The sequence below is a fragment of the Microcaecilia unicolor genome, chromosome 10 (assembly GCF_901765095.1).
Source record: "Microcaecilia unicolor chromosome 10, aMicUni1.1, whole genome shotgun sequence".
NCBI classification, from domain to species: domain Eukaryota; kingdom Metazoa; phylum Chordata; class Amphibia; order Gymnophiona; family Siphonopidae; genus Microcaecilia; species Microcaecilia unicolor.
The window spans coordinates 16637142-16656647 of NC_044040.1; the positions used below are offsets into that span (position 1 = coordinate 16637142).

General features: G+C 45.3%; 1 protein-coding gene across 1 annotated transcript in view; it reads left to right on the plus strand.

The window, feature by feature from the left end:
- The window catches only part of EXOC4 (exocyst complex component 4), a 635584-nt gene extending 619635 nt beyond the window's left edge, over window positions 1–15949 (plus strand). Inside the window, exon 18 of the mRNA XM_030216046.1 lies at window positions 14764–15949. Coding sequence (XP_030071906.1) covers window positions 14764–15001 — 238 coding nt within the window. The 3' untranslated portion in view covers window positions 15002–15949. The remainder of the gene's footprint in view (window positions 1–14763) is intronic.
- Window positions 15950–19506: the final 3557 nt, after the last annotated feature.

Below are 19506 nucleotides of genomic sequence, written 5' to 3' on the forward strand. Positions count from 1 at the left end.
CGCCGAGAGACCAAGGCGGGCCCGGGGCAAGGCCGCCCCCCCTGCCGACGCCCTCACACCGCCGCTGCAGTCCCCGGTCTCACCTGCCTGCCCTTGGCTCCGTCCGCCACCGGGCCCCCTGCATTAAAATCAGCAGCGCCTCAGCTCCGTTTGGAAAGGCAGATCGCCTCCCTTCAGGCCTTCCCTCACTGTGTCCCGCCCTCGTCTGATGTAACTTCTGGTTTCCGCGAGGGCGGGACAAAGGGAGGGCCCGAAGGGAGACTATTGCCTTTCCAAACGGAGCTGAGGCGCTGCCGATTTTAATGCAGGGGATCCAGTGGCAGACAGAGCCAAGAGCAGGCAGGTCAGACCAGGGACTGCAGCACCGGCGGCCTGACCCCGGCGCTGGCCCCCCTTGGAGGCCCGGGCCCGAGGAATTTTGTCCCTCCTGCCCCCCCCCCCCTTCTCGGCAGCCCTGGGTGACAGTAGGGGTTACCTATTACAATTGTATAAACTCAGGCACAAGAGGATGATGTGACTTCCCTAAATTGGAGTGGAGGATTAGCCTATTAGATTGTAAGCTCTTTGAGCAGGGACTGTCTTTCTTCTATGTTTGTGCAGCGCTGCGTATGCCTTGTAGCGCTATAGAAATGCTAAATAGTAGTAGTAGTTAGTGCAGAAGGCTTTGATCTTGGGGAACTGGATTTGATTCCCACTGCAGCTCCTTGTGACTCTGGGCAAGTCACTTAACCCTCCATCGCCCCAGGTACAAAATAAGTACCTATATAGGTAAACCGCTTTGATTGTAACCAAAGAAAGACGGTATATCAAGTCCCATTCCCTTTCCTGTCCTTTTAAGGTGATGAACAGAGAGTCTATGACAGGGCTGGAATTCAAACCAAGGCAGAGAGAGATGGTGACCTTCCCAAGGTGACAGAGCCGGGATTAGGTCTAGAGCACAGCAAGTTAAGGTGATGTGCTCAAATCTTGCAGAGATCCAGGAATTTCAACTAACAGAGCTTTTAGGGAATGAAATGAAAGTTTGACCCACTGAACCTTTGATCTTTTTTCAACCGAACCAAGGCTGTTAAGACACTTCAGAGCAACCTTCCTATCTTCCTCCTTTCCCTCTCTTAACTCTTACCACTCTCCCCAGCTATCTCTGCCCATCCTTCCCTCCATTCTTCTTCCAGCCCACTTTCCTCTCTGTTAAGAGGCTTGTCAGCTGACTTTACTTCTCCTCGCTTTCCCCCAGATTTTATTGTAAACCACCTTGTTGTACTATGTACGATTGGCGATATATTAAGAAGATGCAAATACATAAAAGGAAATAAAATTATTTCTCTGTTATAGAGTGTGTCAGATTTGGAATGGAGACTATCCCTGGCCGAGTCCTAAGCTCCAGCTACTATTTCTCTGACTCATGATATTTTCCAAACTGCTTTACGTAGATGGTAGTGGATACGAGAAGCATCCTTCTGGAAGAAGAGGCACAGATCATAATTTTAGCATGGTTTGAGAGGACGTGATGAAAACAGAAAATCCCTCACCGTAGAGGAGTGATGTAGAGGGATCTACGGCATGCAGCAGGGACAGTTTTAATCATCTTACCTTAGATTTCACTTTGGGAGAGGTATTTTGTTCCATCCCAGGCAGGGGTGTGCTGGTAAATTTTTAACAACAGGCTCTTTCTCTGGACATAGCCAGCTCTGCAGTTGGAAGGGCCGGGGGGGGGGGGGGGGGGGGGGGGGGAGGAGCAACACTTGCCTCTCTCTCCAATAAATGGACTGCCACCACTCCCAACGTCTTGCTCTGAGCAGCATACTGTAACTTCTCACACATGCTGGAGAAGTCCCAGCCTGCTGCTCAGAGCTGGAAACAAGGAGCGGGGAGCAGCAGCAGTCTATTTACTTGGCTGGCAGGGCTCAGCATCCCCACCAGCAAAGTAAAAGAGAATTCATCAGGGGGCCCAAGCCCACATTTTGGGAGCCAGTTGTTAAAGTAGCCATGGGGGGCCCTACTTTAACAACCGGCTCCCAAAATTCTTAAAAACTTAACAACCGGCTCTTGCGAGCCTGTGAGAGCCTGCTCCAGCACACCACTGATCCCAGATACAATACAGGACAGTGCAATAGGGCTCTTATATCCTGCAAAGTCCCAAGAGAGCTCCATGCAGCTTAGATTAAGGGGAAAAATCTGGGCATTCTCAGAGAGCTACAATAAATTGTGTGTGTGCAGTTTTTGGTGACTTCTACAGAATTAGGGGGGGACCTTTTACAAAGGCACGCTAGCATTTTTAGTGCACGCTAATGATTAGCATGCACTAAGTACATAAGTATTGCCATACTGGGAAAGACCAAAGGTCCATCAAGCCCAGCATCCTGTTTCCAACAGTGGCCAATCCAGGTCACAAATACCTGGCAAGATCCCCAAAAAGTACAAAAACATTCTATACTGCTTATCCCAGAAACAGTGGATTTTCCCCAAGTCCATTTAATAACGGTCTATGGACTTTTCCTTTAGGAAGCCGTCCAAACCTTTTTTAAACTCTGCTAAGCTAACCGCCTTTACCACATTCTCTGGCAACGAATTCCAGAGTTTAATTACACGTTGAGTGAAGAAAAAATTTCTCCGATTCGTTTTAAATTTACTACATTGTAGCTTCATCGCATGCCCCCTAGTCCTAGTATTTTTGGAAAGCGTGAACAGACGTTTCACATCTACCCGTTCAACTCCACTCATTATTTTATAGACCTCTATCATATCTCCCCCTCAGCCGCCTTTTCTCCAAGCTGAAGAGCCCTAGCCGCTTTAGCCTTTCCTCATAGGGAAGTCGTCCCATCCCCTTTATCATTTTCGTCACCCTTCTCTGCACCTTGTCTAATTCCACTAAATCTTTTTTGAGATATGGCGACCAGAATTGAACACAATATTTCAGGTGTGGTCTATGCAGCAGAGCCATCCAGCAAGATCTGTACTTTCTCATGGCTTGCCCAATACAGCAGGGTGTAGCCAGGATTCAATCTTGGGGGGGGGGGAGGCAGGGGTTGACTGGGGGGGGGGGCTATTGCATTTTCTCTCTATTCCCCCCCCCCCCCACCCCATGTAGTGCTACGTTAGCACTTATCTTCCCGGCACCTAACTTTAGGCAGCTTTTTGAGAACTCCCCCCTAAGAGGGTAATTTAGATCGTTTTTACATGCAGAAAGATCTTGTGGCAGTATATGTATGTATAAGTTACATATGCTGATAAAATGGTGCGTTGTACTCACCCCCTACAGACATCCCCAGTACGTAGTGTTTTATAAAACAACGAGTGCACAAGAGCTTGTGCCTCGGAGCTTAGAGCGCTCTCAGGGCTGATTCTGGATGCCTTTTTTATAAAGACACCTACGATTCTATGTTGCCTTTAAGAAATAGGGTTATGTAGTCGCCTTTTTCACTTTTCACATAGGCATCCAGTTATAAAATCAGGCCTTGTGTGGGCAAAAACTTCACCAAAGGTAGCCGGCTGTCTGAGCCTCTGTCTGAAGCACTTACAAGCATGATTTGAGAGCTGGTCAAATGAAAGCAGATTGTTGCAATAAATGCTGTAGTAATAGAGACCCATTTTACATGTTGCTACAGGCGTGCACGATAGAAAAGCTTTCCTCGGAGCCATCCCAGCCATCAAAAGACGTTTGACAAAGTACCTAGTGAAAGACTCCAGAGGAAACTGGAGAGTCATGGGAAGGAGGTAGTGTTCTATTGTGGATTAAAAACTGGTTAAAAGATAGAAAACAGAGAGTAGGGTTAAATGGTCAGTATTCTCAATGGAGAAAGGTAGATAGTAGGGTACCCCAGGGGTCTGTGCTGGGACCGCTGCTTTAAAACATATTTATAAATGATCTAGAGATGGGAGTAACTAGTGAGGTAATTAAATTTGCTGATGACAGAACGTTATTCAAAGTTGTTAAATCGCAAGAGGATTGTGAAAAATTACAAGAGGACCTTACGAGACTGGGTATCCAAATGACAGATGACGTTTAATGTGAGCAAATGCAAAGTGATGCATGTGGGAAAGAGGAACCCGAACTATAGATACGTGATGCAAGGATCCACGTTAGAAGTCACCGACCAAGAAAGGGATCTAGGTGTCTTTCTCATTCTCCCTGTCTCATCTGCTCGTAATCTTGGGGTCATCTTTGACTCCTCTCTCTCCTTCTCTGCTCACATTCAGCAGATTGCCAAAACCTGTCGTTTCTTTCTCTATAACATCAGCAAAATCCGCCCCTTCATCTCTGAGCACTCTACCAGAACCCTTATCCACACTCTTATCACCTCTCGTCTTGATTATTGTAACCTGTTTCTCAACGGCCTCCCTCTTAGCCATCTCTCTCCTCTTCAATCAGTCCAAAACTCTGCTGCGCGACTCATTTTCCGCCAAAGTCGCTATGCTCACATTAGCCCCCTCCTTAAGTCACTTCACTGACTCCCTATCCGTTTCCGCATTCAATTCAAACTTCTCTTATTGACCTATAAGTGCATTCACTCTGCCGCTCCCTAGTACCTCTCCACTCTTGTCTCTCCCTACACCCCCCCCCCCCCAGGTATTCCATTCTGTTGATAAATCTCTCTTATCTGTCCCCTTCTCCTCTACTGCTAACTCCAGACTCCGTTCCTTTTATCTTGCTGCACCTCATGCCAGGAATAGACTTCCTGAGCCTGTACGTCAAGCCCCGTCTTTGGCTGCCTTCAAGTCCAAACTTAAAGCCCATCTCTTTACCACTGCTTTTGACTCCTAATCACTACTCACTTGCCCTATCCTTTTATCCTCACCTCTTTATTCCCTTACCCTTAATTCCTCTGTCTGTCTGCCTGTCTTATCTAGATTGTAAGCTCTTTGAGCAGGGACTTTCTTTTTGTGTATGGTGTGCAGCGCTGCGTATGCCTTGTAGCACTATAGAAACGATAAGTAATAGTAGTCATTGATGGTACGTTGAAGCCTTCTGCTCAGTGTGCAGCAGTAGCTAAGAAAGCAAATAGAATGTTAGGTATTATTAGGAAAAGAATGGAAAACAAAAATGAGGACGTTATGATGCCTTTGTATTGCTCCATGGTGTGACCGCACCTCGAATACTGTGTGCAGTTCTGGTCACCACATCTCAGTGGAATTAGAAAAGGTACAGAGAAGGGCGACAAAAATGATAAAGGGGATGGGACGACTTCCCTATGAGGAAAGGCTAAAGCGGCTAGGGCTCTTCAGCTTGGAGAAAAGACAGCTGAGGGGAGATATGATAGAGGTCTATAAAATAATGAGTGGAACGGGTAAACGTGAATCGCTTGTTTACTGTTTCCGAAAATACTAGGACTAGGGGGCACACATTGAAGCTACAAAGTAGTAAATTTAAAACAAATTGGAGAAAACGTTTCTTTACTCAACGTGTAATTAAACTCTGGAATTCGTTGCCAGAGAATATGGTAAAAGCAGTTAGCTTAGCGGGGTTTAAAAAATGTTTGGCTAATTTCCTAAAAGAAAAGTCCATAGGCCATTATTAAGATGGACTTGGGGAAAATCAACTGCTTATTTCTAGGATAAGCAGCAAAATACGTATGGTACTGTTTTGGGATCTTGCCAGGTACTTGTAACCTGGATTGGCCACTGTTGAAAACAGGATGCTGGGCTTGATGGGCCTTCTGTCTGTCCCAGTATGGCAACACTTGTGTACTTAGGACAGACACCCCATGCTACATCTTAATCCTTCTGCATACCCTCCTTGTGCACCAGTATGCTTCACTGTGTCCTTTTGGATCAGCAGAAAATTAACACTGGATGTGTTGACTCTCCAGTGCGTCTTAAATCAAGTGCAAAATGAGGCTGAGAGTGTGATCATCCCAGTGGTGTAAATCACGTGTATCTATTTTATTTTTGCTTATATTTTCAATTGCTGAGTCTTTGGCTCTGCAGATAATTTCACATCCACCTGATTTATACATGAAGAGAGGGGGAAAGCCCATCACTTAACAATCATGATAAATTAGCATACCAAATGTGTCTATATATGTGTATTCAGATATCCATATATGAATGACGTAGTCATTCTGCAAATGTCTGGGGCTGTTGGGAAAGTACAGGCATTAAAAACTGATTTATAATCCAGTTAAGTCATTTATTTCGGATATATTTAAAAGATATTTTCTTTTGTAATAATTTACACACTCAAAGGCCATTTAAATGCAACATGTAAATTGAATTTAATTTTTCGATAGAGAAATTGCACTTATCAGCTGGAACCATTAAATTTAGTATCTCATATAAGCTTTCCAGCTCACTTGGTTATAATTTCACTACTCTTTATCTATAGAAATTTAATTAGCCTTGATATCATCAGTATATTATAGAACTAATTAAAGATATAGATAAGTGCTGAGGGTGCTTATTTAATACCCTATAAAGTTCACTTTGTGAAATGAGAAATGCGTCCCTTAGTTCATTTTGCAAGTCTTTGAACCTAACATTGCATTGGTTTTTGAAAACCTGATTACCCAGCACTTAATGGACTTATTAATTTTTTAAAGCCTTTTTTTAGGTTGTCCTTTCTTTATCTTAGAATGAATATTACTTTATTTAAATAAACTGTATTTTGTCTGTTGCTTCCCCGAAGGGGGCTCCTGTGGCTGTATCTGCAATCCTTTTAACCTCAGCATCACAATTTGTTAGTATATTTTGACAGGGTTGTTCTGCAATAATAATGACTGATAATGAAAATGTTATGACTGGGGGAGGGAGCTAAAGGCATCTACTATAATAAAACGCACCCTCAACGTTCTGAGGACACTGACGTCACTGCAGGCACTCAGACACCGGTTCGTAGGTTCATGGTGGTGAAGCCAGAACACACCATGTCTCCATGCCCCGCCCTCGCGTCACACGTGATGACGTCGAGGGCGGAACATGTACACAACCACGCAAAGGAACGGGGAGGAGTAGGGAAATACGCTACGCGTGTTTCCCTACTCCTCCCCTTCCAACGAATCGCAGCCGCCGAGGACGTGCCCATCACCCCGCCCCTTTCGCGCCATCGCCCCGCCCCTTTAACGCTAGCACCCCGCCCCCGGTCGCCCCCTCTTCCCCCCATCACCTTCCCTCCCCCCTGTCACCTCCCCTCCCCTTACGCTACTATCCCTGGTGGTCTTAGAGGTACCTGTTCGCTCAGGGCAGGAAAGAAAGAGCCCCCGCTTTCCTGCCGGGAGCGCTGCTGCTAGCTGCCCTGATGCATCCTCTGTGAGTCGGGCTCTCGGCGTTTCAAAATGGCCGCCGAGAGTTGAAGCAGCCTCGCGAGACTTCAACTCTCGGCGGCCATTTTGAAACGCCGAGAGCCGGACTGACACAGGATGCAGCTAGCAGCAGCGCTACGGCCAGGAAAGAGGGAGCTCTTTCTTTCCTGCCCCGAGCGAACAGGTACCTCTACACCACCAGGGATACTAGCGTAAGGGGAGGGGAAGGGAGTCCCATGCCCGCTAGGGCCCGTTTCATCACAGGCAGAAACAGGCCTTTTTTTACTAGTGAAAAATAATCTGGGGGAGGTGGATCAAAGCTGAAGGTTAGCCTAAGGCATCTAATACCATTGCACTGATCCTGCTATGCTTTCCCCATCCCTTCCTCAGGGACTGACAGTACTTCTTTTGCCAAATCCCTCCTCCCCAGGGCCCTGACTGGAACTGAAGAAACTTCTGCAGGCTCCTTCCCCCATGTCAGGCCAAAGAGGCTTCTGCCATTTCCCTACTAAAAATTGTGCTCACACCAGGAGAGCAAATCGAGGGAATTTTCAAAACCCTGACCCCTAGCATATGCAAGTTTCGGTAGCAAATAAGGTTATCAATAGAAATCAAACAAAATAAAACATGGAAAAGAAAATAAGATGATACCTTTTTTTATTGGACATAACTTAATACATTTCTTGATTAGCTTTCGAAGGTTGCCCTTCTTCCTCAGATGGGAAATAAGCAAATGTGCTAGCTGACAGTGTATATAAGTGAAAACATTCAAGCATTACTATGACAGTAAAATAGATACCATTGGAGATTCTACATGGAATGTTGCTACTATTGGAGATTCTACATGGAATGTTGCTATTCCACTAGCAACATTCCATGTAGAAGGCTGCGCAGGCTTCTGTTTCTGTGAGTCTGACGTCCTGCAGGACGTCAGACTCACAGAAGCAGAAGCCTGCGCGGCCACATTGGTGATCTACAAGGGCCGACTTCTACATGGAATGTTGCTAGTGGAATAGCAACGTTCCATGTAGAATCTATAGAAATCAAACCAAATAAAACATGGAAAAGAAAATAAGATGATACCTTTTTTATTGGACATAACTTAATACATTTCTTGATTAGCTTTCGAAGGTTGCCCTTCTTCCTCAGATCGGAAATAAGCAAATGTGGTAGCAGATACTATATATAAGAGAAACATCAAAGCATTACTTTGACAGTCTGACAGAGTGGGAGGGTGGGGGTATGCATGGGGACATCAAAGCATAAGTACATAAGTAATGCCATACTGGGAAAAGACCAAGGGTCCATCGAGCCCAGCATCCTGTCCACGACAGCGGCCAATCCAGGCCAAGGGCACCTGGTGAGCTTCCCAAACGTACAAACATTCTATACAATCAAGCCATTGTGACATCACTAATGAGGTTGGCTCTTATTGGTGGAATGAGCCACTATGACATCACAATAGGTTAAATCACTGCTCTATGTAATAAAAGTGAGCCAAGTAGAGGACATAAGTACATAAGTAATGCCACACTGGGAAAAGACCAAGGGTCCATCGAGCCCAGCATCCTGTCCACGACAGCGGCCAATCCAGGCCAAGGGCACCTGGCGAGCTTCCCAAACGTACAAACATTCTATACATGTTATTCCTGGAATAACATTGATATTCTAACAGGATGGGTGTTGGTAGGTGAGAGGAGGGTAATAAACAGAGAAATACAGCTTTATGGTTTATAATGGGTTAGAAAACCCAGATCCTTATTAAGTCCTGTTTGTTGGGTGTCAAAATATTCAATCATCCTTATTTCAAAGGTCTTACGTTCCTGTTTTGTTTTAAAATTACCTTTCAGTATTCTTACTGTGAAATCACTGGTGCAGTGTTCTGGTCTTGTAAAGTGTTGGCCCACAGGGGTGGGGGTAGCAAATAAGGAAACTGGGCTTCAGGAAAAGTTCAAGTCTCCTTGTGATTTTCTTCAGAATTGAGATGGTCAATCAGTCCTGGAACAAAACAATTGCCAACTGATGTTGGCCTGAGCGTTTTTCATTATTATTCATTCAAGAGAGAATCGGACAGCGTCAGAATTGCTTTCAGGCAAATCATTTTCTTGCAATGTATTTCACCATTAAATCTCTCGCTTCCTGTAGCCTGACCTCACCTTTAGCTAATCATTAGAAGCATTTGTGGGAGCTAAAGGACCAACATGATGATTAAAGAAAACCAAAGGACTTAAATGAAAAATCACAGAACAAGAGACTTAATTCTGCTCACTCTTTCCGCTCTCACTGTTTGATACCATCGTAAAATTACTGTGGTATTTGGAAGCCAAAGTGTGTCTGATCAATATTTATTACGTACTTCCCTGGTTAGAGGAAAGAAAGTCGTGTGGAATAAACAATGGGCTTGACTTGTTCACTTGGTAAATTATTTTGGTCCACAAATGAGCTGTTCAAATTGCTGCAAATTACCACTCAAGTCATATCCTGTTGTGTGGGAAAAATAATCTAATTAAAAGCTAAATTAATCTAGTTTATTTTCAAAAGAGTGGCTAGCTGAATCATGTTCTCAAAAACACCTGGTCAGAACAATGAACAACTCAGAACAGGATGATCAAAATATGTTTTAAAAAAAAGGAAAATAAGGTGCTACCTTTTTAATGGAGTATCTTAATACATTTTTGGATTGGCAGTTCAATTAATCATGAATAGAGGTTATTTTTGCAATGATGTGCTAGGAGAACCATAATCAACTTTAATAAGTTTGTTTTCTCTCGTTAGTTTTCGTAACAAAACATCCAAAAAAAAAAAGTACTTCGACAAAATAAGCATATGCATTTTTAAACTAAGTGGCCTTTTTGCTAAGCTGCCCTTGTGCTGGTCTTTCCCAAGTCCTAGGGCCGTTTTTACCGCAGCAGGAAAATGGCTGATTTTCAGTTTTCCCATTAGCGCGTGGGCACCTACCATGACAATGCTGACACGACAATGCCAACGTACTAACCAATTGGCATAGATGCACCCAATCTCCATCTCCCCCCTCCCCCCCCAGATGCACCATCTGTGCCAAAAAAATAACATTTATTTTTTAGCGCACACATGACAAAATTACCACAGGACGCCTCAGCGTGCCTTGCAGTATGCCATTTTGTGCTGCAGTAAGCACGCATTAGTGCTTGCCGAATTTTAGTAAAAAGGACCCCTAAGTATTTTAGCTATAAATGTCATCATTTAAAATGAAATCAGTCCTAAAATCTTGTATGATGCAGCTAACTAAAGGGGGGGGGGGGGCCTTTTACTAGACTGTGGACTTTTCCTCCAGGAACTTATCCAAACCTTTTTAAAACCCAGATACAGTACTTTGTATTGTTTGAATGTTTGTACTGCCGGTTTGATTTATTTTTACCGCCTTGAGTGAATTCCTTCAAAAAGGCGGTAAATAAATCCTAATAAATAAATAACTAATAAAGTGCAGTAAAAGTTTTGCAGTTACAGCACATTAGTAGCAAAACATAACGCACATTGAGGTCCTTTTACTAAGGCGGGTAGGTGCCTACGCGCGTCCAACATATGTCAAATTGGAACTACCGCCCGGCTACCATGTGTCCCGGGCGGTAATTCCAATTTATGCGCGTGGCAGAAAATATTTTCTATTTTCTACCGCGTAGCGCTAACCGGACAGTAATCGTCAATGTACGCACATTGACGCTTACCGCCAAGTCAATGGGTGGCGGTAGGGTCTTGGGCCAAAAATGGACATGTGCATGTTATTTAGCGGGAGATGTCACAAAAAGGCTCTGTGGGCTTTTTACTATGTGGGACAGCAGAGAATGAGAATCCTATGCTAATCTATTTAAATTAGGTATTAAGCATTCAAACATGCATTCCAAACAATGCATAGCCATGTTCTGAGCAATGCACAGAAGCCGCCCCTATCTTTACCATGGAAATTTTAACAGGAGGTCTGGAGCTGTCGGTCCCAACAGTTCTTCAGTGTTGCAAGTACTCCACAGCCGCTCAGGGTTTTCTGACGCTCCTTCCTGCTTCATCCTTCTCCCTTACAATTGCGGCTCTATCTGAAGTGCTGGGGGCCAACTTTTCGAGTGTACTGGGGGGGGGGGGGGGGAGAGCTGTGGCAGCAATCAAGAACAAAAAAGTTACACACATCACTGAGCAGAAGTTTTGAAAAAAAAATAATACGGCTTTCATACAAACAGCGTGTAGTGGGGAGTGGAACCCAGTTCCTCAGGTTCTCAGACCACTGCACTAACCATTAGGCTTCTCCTCCACACTACATACACCCAGCTCCCAATCCCCATCTTTTTTTTATCTTGCTGATACCCCCCCCCCCCCCACACACACACACACACACATTGTCCCAGATCCTTAAATGTTGGTGCACCTCATCCACCCCAGTCATTTAAAAAAAAAAAGCTGCTGTACCCATGACTCCCTCGTGCTCCCCATCCTCCGGCACATACCAGTTCTTAATTGGGACAGGAGCTGTCCCCATTCGCTCTTGCGTGCCAAATGCCTCACCAAAACCCTTGTGATACCCTTGTTATATTACTTCTAGGCAGGGGTGGCCCTATCATTACACGAATTGAGGAGGTCACTTCAGGCAGCAGAATTTTTGGAGTGGCATGAAATGCCCTCAACCACTCCAGCGGTGACTTCCTTGCTTGCAGAAAATCCCTAATGGCCACCACTCAACCACCACCACCTCTCTCCACTCTTACCAGCTCCTACTGTGTTAAAAAGCTGAATGATAAACACAGGGCCTCTGAGACCGATGCATGCCTCCAAGGCCCTGCTAGTCATGCCCCCTCAGATGCATACTTTCGCGTCACAGGGGGCATGACATGCAGAGCTTTGGAGGTGTGCAAGGGTCTTAGAGACCCTGTGTTTATCATTTGGCTTATTGCTGCTACAGAGCAGAGAAGAGGACACAGCAGGTGGGGGTGGCAACAGCTGATCTCTCACCTCAGGCAACAGATTGCCTTGAGCCACCCCTGCTTCTAGGGGTCAGGCTGGCAGGGTATTGAATCCCATAGTAGAATATTATAGCAACATATACTATTATACCACAGCTAAATAGATAGGGGCTTTAATGATAGGATAGATCAAACTGGTGGAGAGGTGGTGCTGTATGTTAAAAAGCACTGAGTCAAACCTAGTCACAGTTCTGCAGGATACAAAATATGCCATAGAATTCTATGTCAGAAGGGTAAGAGAATAGTAGTGGGGGTATAATACCATCTACCTGGCAAGAATGAACAGACAGATCATAAAAGGATAACAGAAATTATGAAAATAACAAATTTAACAACACAATAATGGATGATTTCAGTTACCCCATTACTGATTGGGTAAATGTCCTATCAGGGCATGCTACGGAGGTAAAGTTTCTGGATTAAATAAATGACTGCTTCACGAAGTAATTGGTTCAGGAACCTACAAAAGGGGGGAGCTGTTTTAAACCTTGTCCTTAATGAGACACAGGACTTGGCATGAGAGCTTAACCACTTGGCAATAATGATAAATTTGACCTAATAACTGCATGGGTAACACTAAGGATCTCTATTGCACTAGCATTTAACTTCTAGAAGGGAAACTCAACTATAATGAGAAAGGAACAGCTGCAACGATTGAGAGATTGTATTATTTAAAAATACTATCTTGGAAGCCCAGACAAAATGTATTCTACATATCAAAAAAAAAATAACATGGAAGGAAGACCAAATGTCTGCTGGCATTGTTAAAAGGGTGAGGTTAAAGAGCTATTATAGCCAAAAGAACATTTTTCAGAAAATGGAAAGGGATCCAAATATTTAAAGAAAAAATAGAAAACAGCATAAACACTGGTAAACTAGATGCAAAATATTGATAAGACCCTTTGAATGTAAGACTATCGGCATCTATTGTAACTGTATTATGATTATTCCACCTTATGCTATATCTTACACTATCCTGCTTATAATCGAAAGAGAAAAACGCCTATATTCCGACCTAAATCGGGACATGGACGTCTTTCTCACGCGGGTGCCCAAATCGGTATAATCGAAAGCCGATTTTGGGCGTTTCCAACTGCACTCCGTTGCGGGAACGAATAAAGTTGATGGGGGCGTGTCGGAGGCGTGGTGAAGGCGGGACTGAGGTGTGGTTATCGGCTGAGCAGAGATGTGCGTGCTCGGCCGATAATGGAAAAAAGAAAGGCGTTTTTAGAGAGAATTTAGGTTACTTTTGTTGGACCCGTTTTTTTCACGAACAGGTCCCAACAAAGTGCCCTAAATGACCAGATGACCACCGGAGGGAACCGGGGATGACCTCCCCTGACTCCCCCAGTGGTCACTAACCCCTTCCCACCAAAAAAAAACGAACGTTAAACACTTTTTTTTCCAACTTGTAAGCCAGCCTCAAATGTCATCCCCAGCTCCATGACAACAGTATGCAGGTCCCCGAAGAAATTTTAGTTTAGTTGGTGCTGCGCGGGACCCATGCAGAGAGGAAAAATTGGAAGAAAAAAAAAAAACAAGCAAGTGCATTCAGGGACGTCTAAATTATTACCACGATAGTAAAAGGGGGATTTGAACCAGCAACCTTCTGATTACAAGCTCAGTGTTCTAGCCAGTGCACCAGGTTACTCAGTTGCTTAGATGTCCTTCCCTTTCCATTAAGTCCCTCCAAGTTTCTGTCAGCCAATCGATGTCAGCTAAACGAGCTGTGATTGGCTGACAGAAACTTGGAGGGACTTAATGGAAAGGGAAGGACGTCTAAGCAACTGAATAAAGTGGTGCAGTGGCTAGAGCACTGAGCTTGTAATCAAAAGGTTGCTGGTTCAATTCCCCCTTTTACTATCTTTTAATTTGGACGTCCCTGACTGCACTTGCTTGCTTGTTTTTTTTTTCTTCCGATTTTTCCTCTCTGTATGGGTCCCGCGCAGCACCAACTAAAGTAAAATTGCTCTGGGGACCTGCATACTACTGTCATGGAGCTAGGTATGATATTTGAGGCTGGCATAGAGGCATCTCAGGGGGACCAGTGCACTACGAATGCTGGCCCCTCCCACGACCAAATGCCTTGGATTTGGTCGTTTTTGAGCTGGGACGCTTCGGTTTCGATTATCGCTAAAAAACAAAAACGCCCAGCTCAAAAAACGCCCTAATCCAATGTATTTTCGAAAAAAAAGATGGACGTCCATTTTTTTCGAAAATACAGTTCGGCCCGCCCCTTCACAGACCCGTTCTCAGAGATGGAAGTTCTTACACATAGGCGTTCGCGTTAGATTATGCCCCTCTATGTATATCCTATTTTTTTGTTTTTAACCACATTGAACCTGAGAATTCTTGGGATAATGTGGGATTTAAATGTCAAAGAGAATTTGAAAAGAAACTTGCTGTAAAGGCAAAAACTCATACTAAAAACCCTTTTTCAGGTACATTCGCAGCAAGAAGCCTGTGAGGGAATCAGATAAGACCATCAGACAGTGTTGTTATGTCTGTTACTACAGTCCGTTTATTTCTGTCTTTCTTTGCAGGCAGTACTATGAGATGCTATATAACACTGCAGACGAACTCCTGAACCTTGTGGTGGATCAAGGAGTGAAATACACGGAGCTGGAGTACATCAATGCCTTGAGCCTGCTGCATCGAAGCCAGACCGGTGTCGGGGACCAGACCACTCAGAACAAGAGGTTGCAGCGGCTGAAGGAGATCATCTGCGAGCAGGCAGCTATTAAACAAGCCACCAAGGACAAGAAGATAACTACTGTGTGATCGAGCCGTGGACCAGTAAACCGAACAACAAAGTCGTCACGCTCACAAGTCGCCCTGGTGTACAACTATTCCTCAGATTGGAACTGATTCAAAGCAAGAAAAGCATGTCAGAGCCTCCTGTAGAAGGCAGGTTTTAATTATGCCACAGAACCTGAGAGGAGTGAGAAATTAATGCTGTCTCCCCGTTCATGGTTTTTTTTGTTTTTAAATGAACTTAAGATCAGAACTCCGGCTAATGAATTACCTGGGCTCTAGCAAAATAGCAGACAGCTGGCTGCAACATCTTATACAAGCAGAGGAGCCTTGACGAACTGCCAGGCCGGATGCAGAAGATGCCATGACTGGCCGCCTGCCATTTTAGTCGTAACTGATTGATTCATTTGTGAGCTGTGTTCATTTCTCACACCCCTCCCCTCCGCCCCATATTCGCAGAAGGCTCTGCTGGTTTGAGGGGGGGTTTGAAAGCTTGAATGCCCTGCACCAAAACCAGCCCCATTAGTCTCCTAGAAAAGAAATGATTCCCAGGGCAAAATTGCCCCATCGTGCCCCGGGGCCAGTTCTGGCTCGGAGGTGCCACTTGCTGTACAAACCAGGTCTGCCTGTAGATGTAAAGGGAACGCTACAGTGTTAATAAAAATAGAATTTACTTCCAAAAACAAAATGAGTCTAATTAAAAGACTCCCAGGTCATCCCTACTCTTGTTTTTTAAGGGAAAAGCAGGGCACATTTTGGGCAACAAGCACTCATTAAAGCAGGATCCAAGTTTACTGCCTGTATTGAACTGCTCAGCTGGGGGCACTGATCACTGTTACACAAGATCATATCTAAAACAGGATGACGACGCATCGTGAAAATGTTTTATTATTAAGCACACAAATGCTGATCCCAGCAGTGGCTTCAGAGGATATAATTGCCTTTATGTTAATAATAAAATATCTGGTCCCTTCACAGGTCTTTTGCTACTCTGTAGAGCTCCGTACATCATTCTAAAGAAAAAGCTTTATTTTTTATTTTGTTAAAGTTATTGCTTCCATTTCTCTCGCAGGCTTCTGATCTCCCTGACTGCCACTCCTGCTGGGCCTTTATAGAGAAATTTGCAGAGCGCTGATTGGACCCAGCAGGGTTCCAAAAACTGCCAAGCAACTGGACAAAGAATCTGGAAAGCCTTAAAGAAAAGTTTACTTTTGAGTCCTCCACCGCACGTAATATAACACTTGGGAATTCACCTAAAACGCCTGCAGCAGCTAAGCTCTTTACCTGATACCTGTGTCTGGAATGGCCTGAATAGCTTCATTAACCTCTTTGTTTGAAGCACATTCTCCCCCGGATTCTATTTAGGTCATCCAAATTTGGGCGCACAGCCCAGATGCATGAATAAACTAATTAGGCAATTGGGCGCTGAACAACCATTGCCATTACTTGCAGTTAATTGGCACTAGTTTGGATTTATGCGCACATCTGCCAGTGTGCTGTTCTATAACGCTGCACACCCAAAGTGTCGCGTGTAATCTAAAAGGGGGCATGGCCATGAGAGAGCGTGGGTTGGTCCAAGGGCATCTGGGCTCAGGCCCACCCAGTAGCAGCATACCTATGATGTGGCTGGTAGGGATTCCCAAGCCCCACCAGCTGAAAACTCCCAACAACTGTCCCTCCTGCATACCTTGTAAATAGCAGATCTTCGCCTGTGCAAGCAGCGACTAATACATATTACTTGCACCAGCCCCACAGCCTTCCCTCTGACCTATTCCCACCTATGCAGAAACAGGAAGTTGCATCAGAGGGAAGGCTGTGGGGCCAACATGAGCAGTGTGTATTAGTTGCTGCTGGTGAAAATCTGCTATTTAAAAGGTATGCGGGAGAGAGGGGATGTTAGAGAGACCATATGGCCTGCAGGTGAGAGGAGAGAATCCAAATCACCTGTGAGATGGGGCGGGGTTCTTCTGCCCACCCAAAATTGGGTGTCTGGCTACGCCCCTGATGCCAAAACATTAGACTCAATAAAATACTGGGTTTGCATGCTCAACTTGTGCGCCAGGATTTACATCTGGTGTTAAGTCTTCGTGTCCAGAGTTGGGCGCGGGAATCCACTCTAAGCGCTGTTCTATAAAGGGTGCTGTAAAATAGCATGCTTAACGCAAAATTTTCACCGCACCTAAACTTGAGCGCCCTTGATGTAAGCATTTCACTTTCAGATAGGCATATTTTGCATGTCCTATTTTTTTTCCCCGTAACACTGATTATATTTTGTTTCTAGTCTTCTACGCAGTGGCGTAGCCAAGGGTGGGCTTGGGTGGGCTTTGGGTTCAGGTCCACCCAGTAGCAGCATGCCTATGATGCCCCACCAGCCGAAAACTCCCAACAGCTGTCCTCCTGCATACCTTGTAAGTAGCAGATCTTCGTCTGCAGTGAGCAGTGACATACATACTGCTCTCACCGGCCCCACAGCCTTCCCTCTGATGTATTTCTGCCTAGGCGGAAACAGGAAGTTGCATCAGAGGGAAGGGTGTGGGCCCAACATGAGCAGTGTGTATTAGTTGCTGCTCGCTGCTGTTGAAAATATGCTATTTAAAAGGTATACGGGAGAGGGGGGATGTTTGAGAGACCATATGGCATGCAGGCGAGAGAAGGAGAGACCAAATCACCTGTGGGACGGAGCGAGGTTCTTCTGCCCACTCATCTTGGGCCCAGGCCCACCCAAAATTGGGTGTCTGGCTACGCCCCTGCTTCTGCGCAAAATCGTCTATACAGTTAGTCAGCAGCATCTGATTAATAATACATAAGTACATAAGTAATGCCACACTGGGAAAGACCAAGGGTCCATCGAGCCCAGCATCCTGTCCACGACAGCGGCCAAGCCAGGCCAAGGGCACCTGGCGAGCTTCCCAAACGTACAAACATTCTATACATGTTATTCCTGGAATTTTGGATTTTTCCAAGTCCGTTTAGTAGTGGTTTATGGACTTGTCCTTTAGGAAACCGTCCAACCCCTTTTTAAACTCTGCTAAGCTAACCGCCTTCACCACATTTTCCGGCAACGAATTCCAGAGTTTAATTACATGTTGGGTGAAGAAACATTTTCTCCGATTTGTTTTAAATTTACTACACTGTAGTTTCATCGCATGCCCCCTAGTCCTAGTATTTTTGGAAAGCGTGAACAGACGCTTCACATCCACCTGGTCCACTCCACTCATTATTTTATATACCTCTATCATGTCTCCCCTCAGCCGTCTCTTCTCCAAGCTGAAAAGCCCTAGCCTCCTTAGTCTTTCTTCATAGGGAAGTCGTCCCATCCCCGCTATCATTACAGCTGTTAAAAAAAACAAATCCCCCCTCCACACACACACAACCATCACATCAATTCTTTAGTTGGTTGCACTCCGTCATAGGCGTCAGAATGAGGATAGGCCACATGGGCCCTAACCCCCCCCCCCCCCCAAAAAAAAAAAAAAAACATTTCCTGCCAGCTGCCACTTTCTCTTGCCTGCAAATGAACAGGAGCTCATCTTTCTGCTGCAGCTGTTCTGTTTATCTTTCTTTGGCCCTGGCTGCCATCACCACATGCTTGTTAAAACCAGAGCTTTTCCGATTTTTAACAAGCGCACGGTGTCAGCAGCCGCAACTTGCCAAGAATAGCAGAGCAGGGGCAGTGGAAACGCAAACGCCCCCTCACTTTACAGGGAATTGAATGGTGCTGGGGAAAGGTGGAAGAATGGAGCTGGGGCTCGGAGATGTGTCTGCTGTAGGGGCTGAGGGTTGGGAGTGGCAGAAGAGTGTTGGTTGGGAGTGGCAGAAGAGAGCTCAGACATTTAAAGAAACAGGGACTGCAGATAGGGATTGGAGAAGGGATGTAATGGTGGGCCTGGGAGAAGGAGCTCGGGGGCTGATAAGGGGAGTATGCATGACGTGAGCTGGAGATGGGAGGAGCTGTGGTGGGACAAGGACAGAAGTAAAGGCATATACAGAGAGCGATGAAGATGGAGGAGCAAAGGGGTGGGGCTAGAGGTGGAGGTGGAGGCAGAGCTTGAGCCCCTCCCCCAAACAAAAAGGCATTCCACTGCCCCTGTGATTTACTTGTTCAAAATGCATCTCCAAGCCTACTCGGACCAGAATAACTACTACTACTACTACTTAACATTTCTAGAGCGCTACTAGGGTTACGCAGCGCTGTACAGTTTAACAGAGGACAGTCCCTGCTCAAAGGAGCTTACAATCTAAAGGACGAAATGTCAAGTTGGGGCAGTCTAGATTTCCTGAATAGAGGTGTAGTGGTTAGGTGCCAAAGGTGACATTGAAGAGGTGGGCTTTGAGCAATGATTTGAAGATGGGCAGGGAGGGGGCCTGGCGTATTGGGCGCAGGGAGTTTGTTCCACGCATGGGGTGAGGCGAGGCAGAAAGGGCGGAGCCTGGAGTTGGCGGTGGTAGAGAAGGGTAATGAAAGGAGGGATTTGTCTTGAGAGCGGAGGTTACAGGTAGGAACGTAAGGGGAGATGAGAGTAGAGAGGTAA